The sequence below is a fragment of the Primulina tabacum genome, chromosome 18 (assembly GCF_025594145.1).
Source record: "Primulina tabacum isolate GXHZ01 chromosome 18, ASM2559414v2, whole genome shotgun sequence".
In the NCBI taxonomy this organism is placed as follows: Eukaryota; Viridiplantae; Streptophyta; class Magnoliopsida; order Lamiales; family Gesneriaceae; genus Primulina; species Primulina tabacum.
Window position 1 is genome coordinate 31,947,109 of NC_134567.1, and position 25,406 is coordinate 31,972,514.

Below are 25,406 nucleotides of genomic sequence, written 5' to 3' on the forward strand. Positions count from 1 at the left end.
TTCCCTCGACTTACTCGTTGCTGGACTCTTATGAAATCTGCGTTTAAATCTATTAATTAATGGTAAAAATTTGTGTGAAACGGTCTCACGTGTCGTATTTTGTGAGACAGATATCTTATTTGTGTAATCAATAAAAAAATATTATTTTTTATGCTAAAAGTATTAATTTTTATTGTGAATATCGATAGAGTTGACCCATCTCACAGATAAAGATTCGTGAGATCATTTCACAAGAGACCTACTCTTAATTAATTGACGGGAAGATCAGTCAGAGTGTTAAAAGGGTGAAAAACTTACTTTGTAGTACCTGTGTAGAATTGAAAGGGTTTTAGTTAAATAACTTGAAAATGGGGTTTTCTAGATATTAAATTAAAACAAAAATTTGTTTTCTATATTTTAGATGAAAATTTTGGTTTTTAGACTAAGGACAACACTAGTATACTCTGAATACTACGTGACTTGAAGGGTAGATAAATATGGATGGCCTCACATACAAATTAAGGCTAATTTCTTGTGTATGAATTGAAGAGGTAGTAAGTAGGCCTACTGATCATCACACCGCCTAATATATAGGATGATGCACTATTTGATTTTGTTCCACAGAGAGTAGATTTTGATTGACATATCACCGACCATTGTCACCCACTTGTTGCATCATGAAAATGAAATATACATCAATACAAGCCTGTTGTTTCAAATATTGTATATTTTGGTTGACAATGACTCGGCTTTGTTTCTGCTTCTGCTTCCCACTTGCATACTTGTTCGTGATCAGACTAAGGAACCCCACCTTCTAATGCGTTCTCGAGTGGATTAATTGTTGAAAGTTAATTTTGATCAACTTTTGTTTTGTTTTTTTTTTAAATCGTACCATATATTGAATATTTGATATTGAGAACACAATTTAACTTTGATGTCAAAACTCAAACATAACTTATAAGGGGAAAGTGTATTTTTTCTAATTATCATTTTCATTATTTTCTTAAAAAAAAAATTAGCCAATTTTCTCCGGAGTTTGATGTGGTAACGGACTCATCAGCACTTCAACGTAAAATTTTAAAATAGTGCAAATTAGTTTACCAAAAATCAATAATAAGATCAAGAAATGCAAAACGCACAGATTACACAATTAAAAATATAATTTTTCCTAACATGTGAGGTTCACAAATTTAAGGGTTGGGCGCTTTAGTAATGTTGCCTTTTGTTATCTTGATATAATTAAAATAATACAATCCAATCCATTTTTATGCTGTATTTTTGTGGCATGATTATTTATATAACATCAATCAAATCATTGAATCAAATAGACTCTAATAATGATATTGGTTCGTCGGTTATCTCACAAATACATGCACTCGGCAAATAATGGATGAGAAAGCCCTCAAATTCAACGAGACGATTCCTTTCTTCTTACGAAAAGGATACATGCATGAAAAGTGAAGAATTTAGTTTTTAAAGTATATTAAATATGGAAATCGGACGTGTATACTTTGTTGCGAGAAATTTAAAGTTATCTTTAAGATATTACCATAATGGTGTAGCCAAAGTTGAATATTTAATTGTGGATGTGAGGTTCCTGAAATATGAAGAAGTTATACGTCTGTATTGGTAATTAGCCTCAACCATAATTTACGAGACAGTCCAGTCACCAACTCTTCATGATTATCAAGAGTTCGGAGATTACACCGCACGCGGTAAGATGGATATTTGGGAGAGCTTATCTTTGAGGCTTTACTGTTAATTAGCTTGGGGAAAGCCATACACCTTTCATTCTGTCAGGGGATTGGATGAGACTTGACTGTTTCTTGCACTGTTCACGGAGAATGCCTCACAGCATAATGTTTTCGTGGAGTTTTGGGTGATTTCTTTATATTTCTTCTTCTATTAATTAATTATCACTCTGTATATATTTTGGCCCTTGAAAACCGTAAATGGTTCTCAAAGCCGCAAACAAACTCTAATCAGCAACGATAAATAACGACGCTACGTTTTGCATGAAAATCGATCTATTAAACACTCGTTGATGACGGAATATTTAAATCATGTCGAATAACTTGGCGTCGTCTACTTTGGCCATACACATCGAAACAGCGAGTGAGTTGCTAGCTATTTGTGGAATATATAGATCGCCAACTTCTGCACAAAATTATTACATGTATGTTTTGGGAATAGCTACGTTGCTAAACATCCTCGCAATAAAGTAAAATAAAAACTTCGATTTTTGTTTATTTTTTTTTGTTTTGCAGTAAAAGATAATAGACATTGAAGAAGCAGTCCAACAACGCTGCCCTCGAAAGTTACAAAAATATGTAATACTATTCCATTTATTAAGGAAAAAATGAATTTTGTCTCCCACTGTTGGAAGATTAGATGCATTTAATCGTTAAAATTTCTACGATAATCTCGAAACATAAAATATTAGAGATGCATTCATTTTATTTGGACCAAGTTTTTGTTACCCCCACAACAAATGTATTACTTTTCAAATTCAGAAATATTATCGTTAAAATAAATTTATGGAAGCTATTTTTATTCAAGGAAAAAAAAACCTGATTGTTATTAATTAATTAAATTAAAAACATATAAATGGAATTAAGGTGTGACAGCAATCACGGAAAAAAGCTAACCCGGAACATTGGGAAAAATGGAGGATAGAACAGTCAACAAAATAAAAATTAGTCAAAAAGCTAGCTCCACACATAAGAGGGTACAACAATTGCAGACATCAATGAAATCAAGCAGTTAAAAAACAACAAAATCTAATTTAAAAAACACAAAAATCCATATAAAAATTGAACTTTTGGAGCGAGTGAGAAGAAACCTGAATGAGAAAATGACATGGAGAAGGAGATGTGCTTCCCCCGCTTTCTCGTTCTTTGAAAAACAATTTTATAAATCAAACACTGCAAATTTTATTTGGTCCATTAGAAAATGCAAGATGGGTTAAAAGTAATGTTGGCCCTGAACAATTACATATATATTATAACTAAAAAAACCAAGTTTGGGTTGGAGCCCAACCCAGCTTTTTTGTGTTGGCTGCTCTCCTGTATGGACCAAATGAAATCAATATAAAAGTTATGCATTGTGCATGGTGGTGAGTTTCGAATATATTTGATATTATCATATCCTTCAAATTTTTCGTCAACGTATCCCTCCTGTAAAATCAAATCCATCGATTCAAATACAACCTTTAACGGATTTTGTAAATCCATTTTCGAGATATTCTAATAGATGGGGAAGGGAGTGCAGATGCTGACCAAAGAATTCAAATCGTGATAATTTATGATATGGTTTTTCGTTGTTTATAGTTTGATGAAGTTGAAGTTGGTCCGCAAGAAGAAGCAATATATAGATGAGTTTTATGGTTTTAAAGTTTTGGTACTATTATATAAACAAGGTCAGGATCGACGTACATTCTCGATGTATTTCTTTTTTCCGAATGCCAGAGAAGGGCTAGCTTCTCGCTTTGGTAGAAAAATTAGACAATCTCCAATCATGGCACCACATTGGTGCCACCATTGTGGTGCCATGATTTTTCACTCTAATCCAGCACCAAAACTGGCGCTGGATTGGAGCAGCTCGTTTTGGTGCTGGATTGGAGCAGCTCTACAAGCTGCTCCACATGTGGCTGCTGTGCCACAATTTTTTTTTTTTTTAGTTTTTAATTTGATTAATTTAATATAAGTGTTTAATATTTAATTAATTAATATTTTTTTGAAATTTTAATTATAAAATTTTTAATATTCTGATTAGAAATTAATTAAGTGTAAAAATAAAAAAAACACAGATTAAATTAATAATGCGTTTAAATGGTACAAATTACGAACAAAAAACAACAAAAATCACGAAACAATAAACAAACTACGAAAACTAACAAACCATAAAATTACGAAACATAAAAAAAATTACGTCAAAAAAAGATTTTTGAAAACATAAAAAAAATTATGTCAAAAAACATAAAAAAAAATTACGTCAAAACCATGTTGTAATCCGACACGATAGAGAAATAGCGGATCGTAATTTGTTCAACGACTATTTTTCTGAAAATCCAAGATTTCATGAAGGTTTGTTTCGACGACGATTTCGAATGTCCCGTAAATCAAATAATTATTTTGTTAATATGAAATAATTAATTCTTGGAATATTCTATTGTAGTGTAAAATGTAGTGCAATGTGGTTGAAGATGATTTTAGTGTAAAACCAATGTAGTGCAGAATATAGTGCAGTGGATTGGAGATGGCCTTAGGCTCTACATACGGATTCATAAAACGAGTAGAAATTGGTGAGTTCCGCCTTCCTATAAATTCAAAATAGATTTATGGGTTTCTGTATTTTTTAAAATCTCCGCAGCATACCAATGCTCTCATCCTCAAACTTGTCTTGATGACGATACTAAAAAATATTGGAGCGTAAAAAATTTTTGATTTATCAATTATTGGAATGGGATATAAAATATACTAAATGTTAAAATTAAAAGTAATAGTATCATATAATATATGATAACAAATTTTTATAACAAAAAAATATTGTTTGAACTCCACATGAAAAAACTATTAAGATTAATCTATGTATATTTTATTATTTATTTGGGAAAATATATATTCTTCCTAAAATTATATTTTATTTCAAAATAACCATTTTTATCGGTAGAAATATTTTTTATTTAATATATTGTGATTAAAATGTAAAAACACGGGAAGTTATTTTGAAAGCTAATTACTTTAATGACGGCTTTGTCTTTTAGAAATCATAGGGATAATTGTGGATATTCACTTTAAAATACAAAAATAGTTACTATTTGTCCCTCTTGTTTTATTATTATTTTTATATATATAAAAAAAACACACAAAACTAAGTATAATCAAAGTAGATAAACTCATATTCCACTATTCAACAATATTACAAGTATTATCTATGTGCCTCGGATAAACCAATCAAATTTCTTGATCATGGGTGAGTCGACTCTTGAGAAATAAATACCATCACTCGATGCTAGCCACAAACATAACCCTCCGTCGCACATTCCGACGTTTTTTTGAGTTAAAAGCTTGGAAAGATTGGTACCTTGGACCCCAACTAAGGTCGCAAGAGTACAACGTATTCTCAAATATACTTTCACAAAACGACCACGTGAAACTTTGCTTTGAGGAAAGTTCGTGATAACCGAGATTGTCGTCCTTCGATCTGCATTGGAGCTTCAATGGATCGGGTGACTCAGGTGGGACACCGCTTTCAATCACAACCTTATATTTGTGGGTGACACACGCATCGGCTGCTTGGAGAATGGTGGCTAATACAACAACAACAACAACAACCGTGACCGGATTTTGGAGAATTGCATGGCCCATATTTAATTTCTATTAATTAATGTTGTGTGATTATTGTGATGAGCCTCGATGCCTTTTTATAGTCCTTTTTCCCCCTAAGTTTACGGTCATTGCATTTGGAAGGTGATTTGTGATATTGTCTCAATCACATTTTGGTTTTGGGGGTCAAAGATTTAGTACCTACTAGGAATGTTGTTGGATTATGGAAAACAATTTCGAAAATATTGTTTGACTTATTTATTATGTTAGGAATTGATTGCGCTAACTTAACTATAGTTATAAGTAATACGTATAGTACAAAATCATTTTTAGATTGTAAAAAATTCAACTCCTAATTACAAATGTTGCATTGATCCTCTTTGAAAATAATTTTTTTTTTCTTTTTATAGAATATTTGTAATCTTTTAAAAAATTTAGACAGTATAATCTTTTAAATTGCGTTTGAATAGATGAATTTGGATTTGTAAGGGAGATTTCAAATCAAAACATTTGAAGTACATGTTTTTGAAATGATTAGGTTGAAGAATTGAATTTGAAATTGAAGCAAAATGTAATTAGTCAACAAAAGAATTTCACATATTTCGTCTTAAATTTGAACCAAATAAATACAATGGATTAAGGATTTGATGTATATTTAAAATCGAATGCACTCAAATCCTTATATCCAAACACAATTTTAAAGTTTTAAAAATTTAACCTAGATTCCACATGATATCACGGATTAAAAAATCCATTCAAATGTTTCATTTCATGATATCACATAAAATAAAAATTAAAATAAATATTTTCTTGTTAGCATACTTTAATTATTTTACATATATAACTTTTACAAAATCCTCACGTGTGCATTAATTGATGTTTCATTGTGTTCGAATTGATGTATTTCAAATATATTTTTATTAATTATAGAAATAAGATAATAAACTTCAAATTTGTTATAAACTTCAAATATGCTATTTACATATTTATATAGAACTTTTGTTAATTAATATGAATTTAAAGTTAACTCATAATGTTATTTGAAATTTATTCTACGTTATAGTAACAATGTGTAACTAAATAAAGTATATATTTAAGATTTGATATATTGTTCAATGGTAAAAAAATAAAATTATTATTTCAAAAAAAAAATTATGATTTTAAATCCATATCTTCAAAATCCAAATTTCTTATTAATTTCCAAAAATGTTATACCGTAATTTTAGTATTTATCTTCATATAGACAAAACTATATTTTATATTAAATTTATATATTGGGTGTCAAAGCGTGATTAAATATACATATAATAATATATTGAAGAGTTTTAAGGAGTACGTGTGGATTCTAGCACAAACCGAATAATATTATAATATATTTTCTTGAATATACGTCTGGACCTTTCGTCTTTGCTGGCTTTTTTATATTTATATTTATGCGTACATTTTTTATAATTATACAAGAATTAAAATGAATTTAATAAATTATCGAAGAACTAAAACATTATATTAATGTTTGTAATTAAAAAAATAAAAACAAAAATATTTGTTAAAATTAAAAATAAAAATAAAAAAATATAATATAAATATAAAATTGAAAGAGTAATTTTTATCTCGAGATTCTTAATAATTTCTTCTTTATTAGACGAAAGGAGGAGGAAGTTTTTTTTAATTTCGAATTTCGTTTTGTTGATCCACAGCAACTTATCATTTAAGAAATCCATCTTCACCTTCGTCTTCGAGTAGCTTCATTTTCTTTCTGCAGACATAAACGCTGATTCACCTTCACAAAGCCAACTATGGATCTGCGAGAATCAATCCTCAACCAAACCGACGTTTCCTTGTCTCTGGCGAAGCACGTGATCATGACCGAAGCCAAGGACGCCAATCTTGTATTCTCCCCGCTGTCGATTCATGTTGTTCTGGGCTTGATTACCGCCGGGTCGAATGGCCCGACCAGGGATCAGTTACTGGGATTTCTCAAGACAAAATCACCGGAAGACCTGAATTCCCTTTCGTCGCAGCTTGTGAGTCTTCTGTTCGCCGACGCTGGGCCGCTTGGTGGGCCTTTGTTGTCTTTTGCTAACGGTGTATGGGTTGATCAGAGCATTAACTTTAAGTCCGATTTCAAGAAAATTGTAGATAATGTTTACAAGGCTGCTTCTAGCCATGTTGATTTCCAGCACCAAGGTTGGTTTTTTTTTTTTCATTGGTGCTTTGGATTTGTAAAACTGTTAATCAAGCTAGTTCTTTTTTTTTTTTTTTTTAATAATACTAGTTAGAAATTAATTTGTAATTTCATCAATGCGGTTTCTATATTATCTTTGGTTGGTGCATCCAGCTACAATTTATATTTTTTATTTGGTCAGTTTTTAATCAGGAACTTGGTATTGGACATACCTTTTCCTGGTTTCTTGAGCGTTAGTAATTGCGGGAAAACTGAAATACCCGTTTTGACTTGAAGACTTTCTTTCTCATTTGAAGTTTTGCTATAAGTTTTGGAGAGCTTTCGGTAATTTCTGTGAGAAGACTCGGGCATTTTATATGTTCGAAACTCGTGTGTAGAAATCCAGATTCTTGGAGCCATTTGTTTGATTTTGCGATGCACTGAATATTTAGATTTATTTCGACTCTGTACATGTGTTCAGGTTAATTTGTTTGGCAATGGTGGTGGATTTGTTTCAACTTAGGAATGAAACATATATTAGTTTGCGGTATCTATACAAATCCTGGACCATATTATGTATGATATAATTGATACTGACTAATCAAACAAAATGGTTCTTCTGCAATCTGTTATGGAATGAATTTTTTTATATGAACAAGTGAAGACTCCGTGGTGTAAATTTTCGTGTGGGATTGGAAGAATAACTTTGTAATTTCATATGGGATCCTTCTACAATAGGGATTACTCATTTATGAACCTTGCTGGCCAAATTACATGTCCTCAAGGATTCCTGATTCTTAGTCTTTCCTTTTAGGGAAGGAAAACTGGTTTTTTTTTAACCATATTTATTGTTTTTCCCACTTCCTAGTTCTATGATCATAACTAGGCAAAAGCAAGATAACTCCCAACTTAATGGCTCAATGCTACTGACAAATTGGTTATCCGAAAACTGCCTTTGCTAAAAGAGTAGTAGTGTAGCCTAAGCATTCTAGTTCAATGAATCTGCAATTTGGTCGTTAAAGTAGAGAGAATATAGAGTTACAGCTCCTCGGGGTTGGATGAAGAGTCTTAAATAATGACCGAATTTTGCTGATCAATGTTGCTGAGTTTCTGTTGAATGCATGCATGTGACCCAAACGAGGATATCTTAATTATTGGGGTTCGTTTAGCTCATTTTGGAGGCCCACGTATATGTTATGCTACAATGTTTACTACATTTTTTTCCATTCGATTTCTGCACATCCGTGAGTCTTGTGCATAGAGATAAACCTTAAGCTATCTGTTTTCTAACTAAAATATATTTGTTTGACGATTGTATGCAATTCCTAGCCCACTGTCTGCTGGAAATTACATCTTTGTTGTGTACAAGTTTGTTGAATGCTACCAAACATGTTTAAAATTTTAAAAAATGGTGCTTATTTTGTTTATAGTTTTGAAGAAATTGATTTTTGGTATGTTCTAATCGTCACTTTTGTTGGTCCTTAAAATTTCTGAAGGCTGTCGAAGTAACAAATGAGGTGAATACATGGGCTGACAAGGAAACAAACGGCCTGATTAAGGAAATTCTTCCGCCCGGTTCAGTTGATGCTTCTACAAGGCTCATCTTCACGAACGCAGTGTACTTTAAAGGAGCCTGGAATGAAAAATTCGACGCATCAAACACAAAAGAGGATGAGTTTTTCCTCTTGAATGGCAGCTCAGTTCAGGTGCCATTCATGACCAGCAAGAAGAAGCAACATGTACGCGAGTTTGATGGCTTTAAAGTTTTGGCATTATCATACAGACAAGGTGAAGATAAACGTAAATTCACAATGTATTTCTATCTTCCGGATGCCAAAGATGGGCTTCTCACTTTGTTAGAGAAATTTGGCTCCACATCTGGATTCATAGAACATCACCTCCCTTATCAACGAGTAGAAGTTGGTGATTTCCGCATTCCTAAGTTCAAAATAGATTTTGGTTTCGAGGCATCTGAAATTTTCAAAGGACAAGGGCTCGTGTTGCCCTTTACTGGTGGTGGTCTCACAGAGATGGTGGATTCCACCTTTAGCCAAAATCTTTACGTTTCAAACATTTTCCACAAGTCATTTATCGAGGTAAATGAGGAAGGTACAGAAGCTGCAGCCGCCACTGCTGCTGTTGTTACACTATGGTCTGCGATGATTAATGATAAGTTGGACTTTGTGGCCGACCATCCATTCTTGTTTGTCATACGGGAAGATATGACGGGGGTGGTGTTGTTTACTGGGCAAGTTATGAATCCTTTAGCTGGTTGATAAAAACATGGAGGCAGGTACACAACCATATATGCACTGTTGAACTTTCAGTTACGAGTTTGTTGGTGAACCTGCACGATGGTTTCTACTTGACTTTTACCAGTAGCTTGATATGATGCATTTGCAAGAGTAACACGTATTTTGTACCAGCTGTTTTATGCTTGATATCACGTTCTGTGTGCTCTTCTGATTTACATATGATAAAGTTGAAATGGATAGTGGTGTGTTGTACTTTTATTTCCTTTTTGTGAGTTCTTTTGTAAAAGAGATTTTTTAAGAAAGTCAAGACTGTTGTGCCCTTTCATTGGAATATGTGCGAATATCCCATGTTATAGAAGAAAAGTGGCGTGAACGTGATTCTTATCTAATATTTTTATCCATAATTACGTGCTTAATTGAATTAATAATTGTAAATTTGAATAAAAGAGGAAAATGATTAAATTTGGAATAAAATATGAATTTACAGGACTTCAAAGAAAAAAATATCAAAAAAAAAGAAATAAAATATTTTTATTCCTTGATGATATTGAAATCTTGAAAAATCTATGTAAATATTGATAAAGATATTATCTACACTTCGTTTTATTTGAGATGGACCTTAAAAAGATTGAGAGGAAGAAGCCCATTGATAAGGATAAAAGAAGCGTACAGGGAGCAGAGCCGTAACAGAGAAGAGAAAAAAAGACAAAGCGCGGAAGAGAGAGGCGGAAGTGCAGAACGTACAGGAAGAAAGAAGCACAGAAGACCGTGGAAGAAAGGAACAGAAGCTACTGTGAAGTAGTACCACCGCGGAAGAAGAACATAAGGGAAGAAAAGTGAAGACAAAAGCTGGAGGAATTCCTCACACACGCTACATATCACTGCTTCTTTCTTAACTATGTTTTCTTCATTGAATTTAAACACTGATTTTGACTTTTATTTTAAGTTTATGGAGTAGATTTTTATAGACTAAGGCCACGATAGGGCCGAGACAAATTATTTTTGATGTTTTGAGTTTGATTCAATTTTATTATTTATTTTTATTCATTGATTGATGTCGTTTATCATGTGTTCTTTTAATCTGGCCAATTAAATTGAATAATTGTTGGTTAATCTAAAACCGGAAGGCGATAGATTAATATTTGCTTCACACATCAATCAACACATGGTTAAATTGACTAGAAATAGTATTCGATTTCAGTGTGCGACTTTAGGTTGAAAAACTGGAATTTCACAGCAATCTAATGCGGTTGAATCTAATTAAATTCAGTTAGGAATAATTGGACTGTTAGATTTAATTAGGTTTATTAATTCGAGAAATCGTTTAATAAATAATTTTGGGAATTCGGTCGTGGATTAAAAAATTAATTTATTGAATATGAATTTGACACGTAGATTATAAGTTGTCTCGGTACCGTTGTGCGCCTTAGTGGTTTTTAAATAATTTGAATTTTCGTCTAATTTAATAATTTGGATTTTTGCTTTAGTTAATTTATTTAAATTGTTTAATTTAGTTTTGATTAATCTATCTCCCATTATTTGAATTTTATTGGCCTAAATTAGGAAAAATAATTCATATTCTAGTAATTAAACATCGATATCTGTGGGTACGATACCTGGACTCATCTCCAAGTACTATTAATTGACCTAGTCTGCTTGCTAGATTTATTCCCAATCGAAATCGTCGGTCAACCATCTAACTCACCCGCTGGCACTGAACTATTTTCACGGTTCTAAATTATGCCATTAACAAGGCAATTGGCCATGACTCGTTTTGACGGCTCTAGATGATAGCCATTAACAAGCCAATTGATAAGCCTAATTCCTTCTCATTAGTTATGGGGCAATAGTCCACTGATTGTACCTTGAGTGCATGATAAAGGCTGAGCAGGTTGAATGCACCTTATTGAAAATTGTCAGTAAAAAAAAAAACGTAAAAGCGTGACTTCTTACGTGTTTTCCAATTATAACTGTATGCTACACCCCCAACACCAAATTATGGGTTTTTTCGTTTTATGGGAAATCTAATTCTAGATTTTAAATCGATTATTTGCTGGTGTCCAAGCTGTTTACTCTCTGGTAATCAGCCCGATGTCTGAAAGAAATCAATGTTTGTTGAATTAATTTTTGTCTTGTTCAGGGGAGTAAGTATACAAGATAATATTTTTAAACAAAAAGGGAAGACAAATTTTTCAAACCAATTTGCTCATCCGCATTCATTTGTCAATATATGTCTTCACAAACTTCTGTTACCATGGCTCAATCCTACTGCCACGTTGAAGAAAATTAGTGGCAAACAATTTACTCGTGCTTATTTTTCTCTTACAATTCAGATACACGGGGTTTCACACAACACAAAAATGAGACTCTAATACATAATCTCTTGAATGTCGAGTCTCGTTCTTGCCGATATTTCATACCTACAGATCACGTTTTATATGTTAAAAAATAATAATTATATAATACATATTGAAAAAATAACCAAATAAACTCGTTTGTTTGCCAATATATATCCGGCCAGTTTGCATGGACTTTGAATTTGTTTCATGTCCGTACTTAGACCACACGATTTTGACTGAGTTGCAAATTGCTGACCAAAACTTATGTAGATTAATTAAGATCGAATTTTTTAAAATAATAACTCAGAGAAGACCGTTGTTTATATATATATATATATATATATATATATATCATCAAGATCCAAGAAGAAGCTTCTCATGTTTAATTCATAGTCACGACTTCTAGATATAATAAGAAGTGAACAGAACAATTGAAGATGAAATCTAAATAAATTTGATAATTTTAAAACTAATTATGATAGATATTTGTAACTTTGAGAAATTTATTTTTTATATTCATAGATAGTACCATTAGAGTTATGAAAGATTTTCTTAAAAAGATATCATTATATTAATTCGTCAAAAATAATTAACTATTACTACTGCCTTGGAGAATAAGGAATCTGTTATTCAATAATATTATTTAGTGTTTGAAAATATATGAAGTTTATCCTGTTTTTGTTTTTATAATTTATTATATTATATTATATTTTTTATATTACTACAACTGGCAAGTCCCACACGGCAATATTTTGTCAACCTTAGACTCTCCAACGAAATTTCATTAAGAGAACACACACAATCTTTTAATTAGTCACCATTGACTTCGATTTGCGCTCCAAAAGAAAAAAGAACATATTTGGACTTCAGAATTCACAAAACTCTCTGCGTGTTTTTGACTGCAAATGTTTACTGAGTGTGAAACAAGAGCGATACATATACATATACATATACATATAAAGAAAGAAAGAATGAATAAAGGATACAGAGTCTGACCTTGTTTTTCTCCATACTCCATCTACAACAAACATTTCGTTGTCCTATGTGATTTAGCTATTTTAGACTTTAACTCAAGAAATCAAATATTCAAATCCTGTGTAACCATGCCTTCTCCTTGGAGTGCATTTTCATCGGCTACTTCTTCATGATCATCTTCTCCTTCAAATCCGTCATTGAAGAGCAAAAAGCTCAAATGATATTTTCATGAACTCGAGGAGTTGTGATCAGAAAAAGAAGCTGACCCGGCAAAGGAAATTGAGATATTTGACGGATGATGAAGTGGGTCAGGAGAGGAGCAGTCTAGATGGCTCACAGTCGTGGCCCGTTTCTCCTGACTCAGAGTCGGTGCCACGGACGCCCCGTGGAGGCGGTCACTGGTCCAACTCAGCCGTCCCGCAACCGCTTCCCCTTCCTGGAGTGACTTTTCAGTCTAAGCAGAACGACAGTTTGCATGGCTCTTCAGCTGCCAGGTTTGACTTTTTTTCAGTGAATGATTTTGATGAATATTTGCATGATATTTGGAGATTGGGATGTCTTTGATGTTGCTTCTACTAGCACAAACATTACGGTGGTTATTATATTAAATTGATTCTTGATTTGGAGCTTTAGAGGAAGGTGAGACTATAATGATTTTTAGCTATTTAATATGGAAATGAGCTTCAGATAAATATCAATTTTACTAAAATAAACACTACAAACAAGGAATTAAATCTTTGATTCGAGTCCGATGAGAATATGATCATATCATTTGTTCCCAACCAAAGGCGAAAAAGCAAGGTATTTTGAGGGGACTGTTGTAGACCCACCATGCCTGTAAGAAAGAATAGTATATTTGGTACATGCATAGGGGAGAAAATGAAGAGTGAACTAAGGATTCATAATTTCGAGTTCTCAAGCTGTTAAGCCTTAAAATTTCATCAATTATAAGGAAACATAAAAATATCATGAGTGTACATCTTGCAGAAATAGTTTGCATCGAAATCTGGGAAAAACCACAGATGATATTGCTGTAAGAAGATCATATGTATATCCAACTTCTCGTCGAAGAGGTTTGCCTCAACAACTAAATGTCGATTCTGCACAAAACGAACTCCGAATACATTTACCCGCAAGAAGTGCTCCGAGCAGCGGTTACTCTAGTCCCATACTAAGCCCACAAAGATATAAAACCGTGGATCTTTTCCAACCCTCCTTTCATGTCTCATCAGCTTTAAAATTAGAGGGTTCCACTTCAGACAGAATATCTGCAACCCCCGACTACTCTCCATTCCAAAACTCATCTGAAGCCGAGAACTTCAGAAGTCGTCTTCATTCACATAATAACGCCAAAGTGTATCCTTTGCCTCGTCCACCAGCAATATCAAGGCCATCACCTTCTACTCGACATAGCACAAACAAATCAGATTGCTTGTCAGGTAAAGGGCCGTGGCAGAGGGGACGACTCATAGGACGGGGGACATATGGGAGTGTTTATGTTGCAACTCACTGGTATGAGTAAAAAAATATAATTGGGTTTGTCTAACTGTGGTATTTTGATTATACTTGCTTTACGTTTGCTTGGCTTTGTTTACATAGTGAAACTGGAGCGACATGTGCGGTGAAAGAAGTTGAGATTATTCCAGATGACCCTAAATGTGCAGAATGTGTGAGGCAGTTGGAGCAGGTTCTGAGATCATCCTCTTACTATTAGACATATTTACGACAGATTTTATATATATTATCTGATCTGTTTCTCGGAATCAGGAGATCAAATTTCTCAGGGAGTTGAAGCATCCGAACATAGTCCAATACTACGGGTCCGAAATTGTAAGCAAATATCGGTTCTTGATGTCTATAGTTGGTGATATTCAACAAACAAATTGACCCAGAAGATGTAATTTATGTAGATTGATGATCGATTGTGCATATATTTGGAGTACGTTCACCCAGGATCGATTAATAAATATGTTCGTGAACATTCTGGGGCTATGACTGAAAATATTGTTCGCAATTTCACCCGTCACATTCTTTCAGGGTTGGCTTACTTGCATGGCACAAAGACCATACACAGGTGACGGTCAGTTTAGGAGTCGGGCATGAACGTTTCTGATTATTGAAATAATGTTTTTTGAATAATCTTGAAGTTTCTATATGATTAAAACAGGGACATTAAAGGGGCAAACTTACTAGTGGATGCATCTGGTGTTGTCAAGCTTGCTGATTTTGGATTAGCAAAACACGTAAGCTTTCATAACTTATAATTTAAGTTGTTTTCAAGCTTCTAAATGAATTTTACTGACCTGTTTGTCGCTCTTGTTCGTTCTTCTAGCTTACAGGGCATCATATAGAGCTTTCGTTGAAGGGTACCCCACATTGGATGGCTCCAGAGGTATCTCAAGTCCTGTTCGGATACTTTCACTGCCTTCTTGCTGACCTAACTTTCCAAATATTTGTCGAAATGTGTCTCCCAGGTACTACAGGCTGTGATGCGAAAAGATGCTAATCCGGAACTGGTCTACGGAGTGGACATATGGAGCATTGGTTGTACAGTCATAGAAATGCTGTCAGGAAAACCTCCTTGGAGTGAACATAATGGCGTAAGTTGTTGAATCACCACGATCTGCACGTAAGAAACTATTAGGCCATAAACCTGAATAAGCGATTTTCCCACATGTTATCCGGAATAGTTGAATCACCCAGACTACTAGTTTATTCATTATCGTCATCAAAGCACGTTCTCGCTAGTTGCATAGTCGGCTACGTCGATATTAGTTTTTCAAACTAAGCGATTTTCCCATATGTCATCTCTTGAACCATATCTGATTTAACTACATTTATCCAAGTTTTCAATTGTCTACCCTTCTTTCTACTCATTCCATTAACCTGTCAATCCAACATATGTCGGATTGGGACCGTGTGTCGATCGGGACCGCGTGTGGTCTCTTCTTCACATGACCAAATCATATTAGACGTCTCTCCCTAATATTATCCTATATGGAGACTACACCTAAATAGCTTATAATTATTTCATTCATAATTATATCTTTGCGCATTTTATCACATATTCATCTTAACGTACGCATGTCTGTTACCGTCATCTTAAGCATATGTAGTGTTGTAGTGGCCCAATACTCCGAACCATAAAGCATAGCTGGTCGAACAATAGTCTTATAACATTTCCTTTTAATCTCGCACTTCTATTGCATAAGACTCCTGATATCATACTCCATTTCATTCACCCTATTTTAATCATATGGTGTATATCATCTCTAATATCTCCAATCTTTTAGATAATAGATCCTAAATAGCGAAAAGCTTCACACTTTGTGTGGCGCCCGGGGCCGAAGAGGACGGAAATGATCATCGGTGCCAGAAGGTTGCATAGACAATGAGTGGTTTCTGGAAAGCTTCTTGGCGTAGAGAACACAGATAAACCGATTCCGTATCGAAATGAGAGAGATTTCAAAGACTGCAGTTATGAGACTGTACAGTTGAGGAGAGCTTAAAAAAATTGATAAGTACTACTCATATTAGGAAGATACACATTTTTTTGGAAGCTCATCATATAAGAACTTCAAAGTTGAACATGATTGACTTGGGACAATTATGAGATGTGTGACCTCTTGAGAAGTTTCTTATGGTACTGTGTGAGTGAGAATATAAGCACGCTAGAAAGACTCGTATAAGTACAGTAGGGATATTCTTCTCGACCGTCAATCTCAATTGGACTACCATTTCGCGTAGATTCAGGACCAAAGTTACAATTTAAATATTCGTAATAGACTACTAGTTTATTAAATTGGAGAATTTCCCAAACTAATTGCTTACTCCACAATTTTTCGCGAGTCAATGTGAATCATGACAAGCAATATCAAACAAGTTTTGATATTTTCTTGTGAAAAAAAAAAAAAAAAAACCTGTTCATGTTGTGGAACACTACTTGTGATCGTTTAGATATGCTGTTGAAGCTAAGGTTATGAATATTCGAGCCTTGAGTTGTGACATACGTTTTGGTGGTAGGTACAAGCAATGTTCAATGTATTGAACAGAGTACCACCCATTCCGGAAACATTGTCTGCAGAAGGGAAGGATTTCCTGCAATGGTGTTTTCAGAGAAAACCTGAACATCGGCCATCGGCTGTTAAGCTGCTCGAGCATCCTTTCTTAAGAAGCTCCCGGGATCAGAATAATGTTGGAGAGTTTCCTCAAGAATTTTCACGGATGAAAGTGCCTGTAAGATTCACACCCACAAGCTAAATAATGGATTCAAAACCTGGATATGAAATAGCAATTTCTTGTTGAAATTTCCCTTTATTACTTATCTCTTTTGTCCGAAACTCAAAATCTTAAAGTAGACAGTACATCCAGGAAATACAAAGTCCAAGTGGCTGGACTAGACGGAACAAGGATGTGTTACAGCCATCATCGGCTCCAATGATCCAGCAAGGGAAACTGCCATCTAACTGGTATGTTTCATCCTGCCATTTTGTTTACAGACAGTTGAATAACGTGGTTTTCTTGAATTGAAATCTGATTACAGTTTTGGTGACAAAAACCGTCTCACGGAAACCTTAGAAAATGGAGTAACATCTCATCAGTCACCTTGTTCAACGCTTGAAGCCCTTTCTGGTATATCTTCACCGGACCTAAATCATGGTTCAAATATTTCAAGCCCTTCAAACATACTAAATAACTCGCTTTTTAGAGCTGGGATCATCAACAGCGTATCTGACTTACCATGGAAGAGAAACCTCAGTCATCTAATACCAAAAATGGCAGAAAGAAAAAAATAACTAGTGCTGCAGATAGTTATTAGTCCGTTTTCCTGATCATTATATTCAGATTCCCCATTGTAAATTTGATAGAAATTCCATTGGATGTGAACAAATTTTTAGGATTGAACGATGTTGCTACCCTGATATTGAGGGTAACAGCATGTATTCTTTCTGACGTAACTTTGTTAAAATTTATCAACGCCAATAAAACACTGAATGTCTATGTTGTAATATATATGAGTGATTTGCTCAACAGATAGCATTGTTTGTAACTTCGATCGTTAAAATTTTATAGTTATCTCCTCATTATCTTGCAGCCGTACATATCAGAATTTTGTGCCATCTGCATAACCACATTCGACAACAATAAAGAGAACATTTGACATATCCCCAGAAAAATAATATAAACTGCAGCTACGAGTCTCGTGACACGAAACAATTCTTCCATCACTTCCATACCAGTTTAACAGAAGGTTGGTGAAAGTTGAGAACCCAGCGGAAGCTGAGAATTTTCAGAGACCAAACAAACGTAAAGGATGAACATAGATATGATTCACAGTCGTTCAGCAGCTGAACTTAGGAAGTATCCATCTTTTGACGTCAAAAGCAAATTCTAGTATTTCCTGAGTTCTGCTGCCAGATCAATGTTAATCTGATATAAAAAGGCTTCCATTCTAATGATTGTGATCAGGACGTTTCATTTTGAGAAGATGGGAAACACCTGCAATCACGTGGTATCTACTGTTGGGGACACCAGTTTTTGCAAGTGCATTCCCATGTTCGTCTAGTAAGACAAAGCATGGGACGTACTTGATGTCATAGTGGAGCAGCTGCATGAAGAGAACACAAAAGAGTATCAAGATAATATAAAACAGACTAAACAATACGAACAGTAAAGAAATTTCTTGATAAGCAAAGGTCGATTCTATTCACAAAATAATAAATCAATAATTCCTGATAGACGAAAGGAGGTTAAAAACTCTAGCCAAGGAAGCCAAAAAAAAATGCAACGAACTCGGAAAATAATAAATTGTGTTGCAAAATATCATTCCACAGAGAAAATTCATCTTCTTAGAAAATACATCCCAGAATATCATTTGTTGAGGGTTAGAAAAATAGCATTCAAATTATTATGTTTCACCCCTTAATGATCGATAGTCAGAGGGTAAATAACCTTGGCACCCTCATTTTGGTTACTGAAAAGACTTTCGTTAGTTATTTTTGCATGTGCTGGATGTTCAAGCAAAGGGACATCTGTTTTTCATGTTTTAGAAACAATTAGCCAAGGAACGGTACTCCCTCATGCATCATAGAATAGGCAAACATTGAGAGACCTAATAGGTTTCAAAAACCAATACCAATCCACCAGAGAATTATCACTCCTCAATGACCATAAATACACTAATTTAGTTGTTTAAGATAGTGCTGTCATCGTTTTGGACGAATTTCACAAGGTATAACCAATTAGGTATAGAATAAGAGGAAACACCCTGTTTATGTGGTTAACCAACTTAAAAGTTAACAGCCATTCTCGTTGGCAACATTACCTTCACCTTCTCAAACCAAAACAGTAAAGAAAACAATGTTGAGAAATTATACCGAAGCGATGCCGATCACGATGATAATATAGTGCCGAAAAATTGCGGAATAAAATAATCAACAAGGACACAAAGATTTACTTGGTTCACCCGAGATAGGCTACGTCCACGGAGCTACTGCAGAACTTTTATAGCAGGAGAAATATTACAACAAGTGTATACAATAATACACTAAATATCTCACACTCCCAACCCGAGTATAACCGAGAAAATATTTTCTCTAACTCACACAAGAGAACACTCAACACTCAAATGCTCTCTCTATTTTTCGAAGCTTTGTAATTGCTTCTGTTTTTGGGATGGATTTACAATATGAAGGATGCACTTATTTATAGGTGCAATCCTCCGTATGAACAAAGGAAACGATTTCCTTTTCTGCCGGCATAAATGAAGTTTGACACGTTTGTTTTGTTGACAAAGTCTATTCCCAGTTTTCCAATCAACATTAATGGAGGGCCCTCTCACCTAACATTTCTCTCACTTGAAGACTTGATTTTAATCACGTCTTCACATCATCATTGCAGCAGGTCATATCTCCTCATTTATTCTTGCAGTCCAACTGAAGTTGAACACAACTTCAGTTTGTCAATGGTTAACGTCTTCGTGAGCATATCAGCTGGATTTTTACTTCCAGGAATCTTCTCAAGCATCAAGACTCCATCTTCCAGCACTGATCTGATGAAATGGTACCTAACCTGTATATGCTTTGTCCTAGCATGATAAACACGATTTTTTGCTAAGTGAATAGCACTCTGACTGTCACAGTATAATTTACTACTCTCAAGCTTCTGACCCAATTCCTCCAGAAAGGATCTCAACCATATCATCTCCTTACTAGCTTATGCAACTGCAACATACTCGGCCTCAGTAGTCAAAAGCGCAACAATCTTTTGCAGCTTAGACACCCAGCTTACAACTGTACCACCTAATGTGAACACATATCCAGTAGTACTTTTCCTGCCATCCAGGTCACCACCCATAACGGCATTGACAAAACCCTGTAAGCCCAATTTTGACCTCCTGAAGCATAAAGAACAACCAGCAGTACCTTTCAAATACCTGAGAATCCACTTAACTGCTTCCCAGTGTTGCTTTCCTGGATTACTCATAAACCTGCTCACAACTCCCACTGCATGTGCTATGTCTGGTCTTGTACACACCATTGCATACATGAGGCTTCCGACAGCAGAAGCATAAGGAACCTTATTCATATAAGCCTGCTCCTGCTCCGTCGATGGTGATTGTGCTTTGGTTAGTTTGAAATGACTATCCAAAGGAGTACTCACATGTTTAGCTTCATCCGTGTTAAATCTGCTAACCAGCTTTTTCACGTACTCTTCTTGAGATAACTTCAAGAATCCATTCACCCGGTCTCTAAAGATCCTCATTCCAAGAATTTGCTTTGCAGCACCCAAATCCTTCATGGCAAATTCCTTTGATAAATCTTTCTTGAGTTTATCAATTTCTTCCAGACAAGCTCCAGCTATCAGCATATCTACATATAGCAGTAGTATGATATAAGAACCGTCAAACTTTTTCACATAACAGCAGTGATCAGCTTGACACCTTAGGAAACCATTATTACTCATGAATCCATCAAACTTCTTATATCACTGTCTTGGAGCTTGTTTGAGACCATACAAGCTCTTCTGAAGTTTGCACACCATTTTCTCTTTTCCCCGTACTTCAAAGCCCTGTGGCTGCTTCATATAAATTTGTTCATCTAGATCACCATAAAGAAACGCAGTCTTTACATCCAACTGCTCCAACTGTAAGTCTTCCTTCGCCACTAGTCCAAGTACAGTCCTGATAGTGGTTAATTTAACCACCGGAGAGAAAATCTCGGTGTAATCAATTCCTTCCCGTTGTTGGAAGCCTTCATCAGTCTTCTTGACTTCAGGACATTCATCTCCAGCTCCAATGTCTGACTTGTCTTTGTACAGAAGTTGCTCGTTAAAGATTACATCCTTGCTCCGAATGATCTTCCGTTTTTGGTCATCCTAGAAACGATAACCAAACTCATTATCTCCATAACCAATAAAGAAGCACTTCTTTGATTTCGGATCAAGTTTTGTCCTGCTTGCTGAATCAATATGAACATAGGATAGACATCTAAACACTTTCAAGAAAGAAAGGTTTACTTCTTTGGCGCTCCAAACCTCTTCGGGTATTTTGTAGTCCAGTGGTACCGAAGGTCCTCTGTTGATCAGATATGCTGCAGTGTTAACAGCATCAGCCCAGAATGATTTTGGCAATCCAGAATGCAATCTCATGCTCCTTGCGCGTTCATTCAAGGTCCTGTTCATCCTTTCAGCTACACCATTCTGTTGAGGTGTACCAGGAATGGTTTTCTCCATCTTGATCTCGTTCTGTGCACAATATTTCTTGAACTCATCATCTTCATATTCTCCACAGTTGTCAGACCGTAAGCACTTCACTTTCAAGTTGGTCTCATTTTCCACCATGGCTTTCCACCTTTTAAAGGTCTCGTAAACATCAGATTTATTTTTCAGAAAACAAACCCAAACTTTTCTACTCGAATCATCAATGGATGTGACATAGTATCTCGAGCCTCCAAGGGATGTCACAGGAGATGGTCCCCATACATCAGTATGAACCAGCTTCAACTTTGCTGCTTTCGGTTCTCTACCGCCTTTTGAAAAACTCACCTTCTTCTGCTTTCCAAAGATACAGCTTTCACATAGTTGGTGTTCAACAGTCTTTAATCCTGGTAGCTTTCCTTTTGACACCACCATCTTCATTCCATTCTCACTCATATGTCCAAGTCTATAATGCCATAGACTTGAATTGGCTCCAGCATCCACTGCTGCTAATGTGCCTCTGCAACTGGAAGTCATATACAGTGTTTCAGTTTTCTTTCCTCGAGCAACAATCATGGCTCCTTTGTTCATTTTCCAGGAACAATCACCGAAGGTCACATTGTGGCCTTCATCATCGAGCTGTCCCACCGAGATCAGATTGCGTGTCAATTTTGGTACATGCCTGACTTTGTTGATTTTCCAGATAGATCCATTTGACATCTTCATCCGAATATCACCTATACCAATTATTTCCAAAGGTTTTCTATCAGCCAGGAAAACATTTCCGTAATCTCCCGCAGACATCACGATTACCAGTGGTATGAAACGAAGCTCCCGAGTCCATAACCCAAGAATCAACAGGGCTTTCCATGGATAATAGCAGAGCATCATGTACTTCCTCAGTGACAGCATTGCCATTATTCTTCATTGATCTGCAGTTCTTTTTCATGTGACCAGTCTCACCACTGCTCCAGCACTTCATATTCTTTTCAAGGATGTTTTTGTCTTTTCCATTTCTTGATTTGGATCTACCGCGCCATCGGTTGGAATTTCTTTCACCACTCCTGCCTCTTCCTCTGTTATCAAGATTTAGAGCAGATCTCGATGATGTTGCTTCACCCGAGTCTTTCCTGCGAACTTCTTCAGCAAGGATTTGATCTCTAACATCATTGAATTGTAGTTTCCCTTTTCCAACAGAGTTGCTAACCGCTGCCCGCATCGGTTCCCAATTGTCTGGTAAAGACGCCAGAAGAATAAGTGCCCGCATCTCATCATCAAATTTGATGTCCACCGATGTCAGCTGAGAGACAATCGTGTTGAATTCATTTATGTGTTTTGCCACCGAAGCACCTTCTCCCATCTTCAAGTTGAATAACTTCTTCATGAGATGTACTTTGTTGTTTGCTGATGGCTTCTCGTACATGTCTGACAGAATGGTCATCATCTCCTCCGTGATTTTGGCCTCCGCCACTGTTATGCGCCACTTCTTTGTTAGGGTCAATCGTATGACACCTAAAACTTGTCGGTCAAGAAGCTCCCAATCATCATCCTCCATCTTTTCCGGTTTCTTTCCTGATAAAGGTTGATGCAACTTCTTACTGTACAGATAATCTCTTATTTGTAACCGCCAGAACGAAAAATCTGTTCCGTCGAACTTGTTGATTCCTGGTCCCGATCCATCATCTCCGGCCATCACTTCTCTAGCCTTAGCAAAAAATCTAAAAAATCTTTTTTGATGTGGAAGATCAGACAAAGCTGCAACCACAGAGCATACTCAGAATTCTTAAGAATTTTCACAACAAGGCTCTGATACCAGTTGTTGGGAAATTATACCGAAGCGATGCCGATCACGATGATAATATTGTGCCGAAAAATTGCGGAATAAAATAATCAACAAGGACACAAAGATTTACGTGGTTCACCCAAGATAGGCTACGTACACGGAGCTACTGTAGATCTTTTATAACAGGAGAAATATTACAACAAGTGTATACAATAATACACTAAATATCTCACACTCCCAACCCGAGTATAACCGAGAAAATATTTTCTCTAACTCACACAAGATAACACTCAAATGCTCTATCTTTTTTCGAAGCTTTGTAATTGCTTCTGTTTTTGGGATGGATTTACAATATGAAGGATGCACTTATTTATAGGTGCAATCCTCCGTATGAACAAAGGAAACGATTTCCTTTTCTGCCGGCATAAATGAAGTTTGACACGTTTGTTTTGTTGACAAAGTCTATTCCCAGCTTTCCAATCAACATTAATGGAGGGCCCTCTCACCTAACAAACAATTCCACAAATTTCAGATGCAAATAAGCACCTATATATAAAAAATTAAAAATTATATATTGGATCGATGTTAGAGGAGATAGTGCCTAAATCAGTTTCACCTCTGGTGATCGGCACTTTTGTTCCTTGGTTATGGACTCTAGCATCATAATACATTAACACAAGGATTCTTTTTCCTACAAGCTATCAGAAAAAGCAGCTGAATATTCGTTTCGGTTGACCTGAACTCTAACACCAAATATTTAGCTAACCAACAGTCACCGCATTCTAGAGGTACAAAACATGACGTTGCCAGAGGTGGCTGTTCCTAAAAAAAGTGGTAAATTTTTTGCACCATACACACTAATTCGCACTAGGTCATGTTCCTTATTTGCATCTAATAATGGTAAAGAATCTTAAGCCATGAAATTCGCACTGTACAGATTATTACCTCGGGCAACCACTTATCATTTTCAGCATCAGCCATGACAATATTAAGCCAATCAGTATTCCTGTTCTCAACTTCAATCACAAAATTAAGCAAGGAATTGCACAGGCTACACTTTGGTGAATAAAACTCAAGAACTGTGGCCTCTTTCCCACTTGCTAAAGCAGCGGCAAATGCTCTCTGTTCCGCCTCACCTTGCTCTTCAGGGCTCAAAACCTTTCTGTTTTGGCCGATGGCAGTGCTCAAACGAAAAGGGTTACTGTTGGTCACTGGTAACACGGCAGAATTGATTAAATTGAAGGCAAAGGTGCTAAGATTTTTGAGTGAATTGAAGAGCCAAGGGGATTCTACAGAGCAGGTGCTTTTATTGGAAATTTGGGTGTTGTTTTCTGGCTGACGATTGTCCCACGGCCATTTTAAGCAGAGAAGTGGATGCTTTGGAGCAGAGTTCATCTGGACTTTCGAACTTTTGGTTTCAGATTCTTGGAATAAAATATGGTACTCTGTTCTTGGTCCAGGGCACTGGGGAAGATGTATAATTAATAGAAACTTGGGGTTCTCCTATTATTTGGTAAAATCTACATCGGGCCAAGTTAACGCTTCGAGTATCCAACTCCGGGCATATGTTAGGCAAAGCCCAATATTTCAAATTGGGTTATTTTTCTACTGCAATTGCCTGCAATAAGGCCCAATCAGTCCATTTACTTTACTTATTGTAACAACATTAACAAATGCAATTCAAGTTTAGTATAACACGACATAGCTTAGTACATAATTCGTACCCATGGAATTTTTTTTTTAAAAAAAATTGTATACTTCAATTCCATCATACTCTCAGCGTAAAAATGATTGAATATATTCATAAATCAAGATTTATAAGGAATTAACTCTTTTATAAATAAAAGTTGAGGTCTTTAGTGGTCCGACTTTGTGATATCAATTAGT

At 35.4% G+C, this 25,406-nt stretch overlaps 3 protein-coding genes across 4 annotated transcripts; 2 read left to right on the forward strand and 1 right to left on the reverse strand.

Annotated features, from left to right (window-relative positions):
* The first annotated feature begins 6,952 nt into the window (after window positions 1-6,952).
* LOC142533011 (serpin-ZX-like) lies at window positions 6,953-10,058 on the forward strand. Its single transcript, XM_075639596.1, has 2 exons — window positions 6,953-7,489; window positions 8,964-10,058. The coding sequence occupies exons 1-2, from the start codon at window positions 7,103-7,105 to the stop codon at window positions 9,744-9,746; spliced, it is 1,170 nt and encodes a 389-aa protein (XP_075495711.1). The 5' UTR covers window positions 6,953-7,102; the 3' UTR covers window positions 9,747-10,058.
* A 2,834-nt stretch (window positions 10,059-12,892) lies between these two features.
* On the forward strand, window positions 12,893-18,207 carry LOC142532728 (mitogen-activated protein kinase kinase kinase 5-like). 2 transcript variants are annotated; one of them, XM_075639144.1, is made up of 11 exons: window positions 12,893-13,533; window positions 14,027-14,551; window positions 14,639-14,726; window positions 14,807-14,869; window positions 14,950-15,113; window positions 15,207-15,282; window positions 15,372-15,431; window positions 15,514-15,639; window positions 17,063-17,275; window positions 17,411-17,508; window positions 17,583-18,207. In XM_075639144.1, the coding sequence occupies exons 1-11, from the start codon at window positions 13,268-13,270 to the stop codon at window positions 17,833-17,835; spliced, it is 1,932 nt and encodes a 643-aa protein (XP_075495259.1). In that variant the 5' UTR covers window positions 12,893-13,267; the 3' UTR covers window positions 17,836-18,207. The 2 variants fall into 2 exon arrangements, with proteins under 2 accessions (XP_075495259.1, XP_075495260.1); XM_075639145.1 differs by having other exon boundaries at window positions 17,618-17,743.
* On the reverse strand, window positions 18,091-24,984 carry LOC142532729 (uncharacterized). Its single transcript, XM_075639146.1, has 2 exons — window positions 24,465-24,984; window positions 18,091-18,647 (listed from the first exon to the last, which is right to left on the reverse strand). The coding sequence occupies exons 1-2, from the start codon at window positions 24,912-24,914 to the stop codon at window positions 18,492-18,494; spliced, it is 606 nt and encodes a 201-aa protein (XP_075495261.1). The 5' UTR covers window positions 24,915-24,984; the 3' UTR covers window positions 18,091-18,491.
* Between the last annotated feature and the right edge of the window lie 422 nt (window positions 24,985-25,406).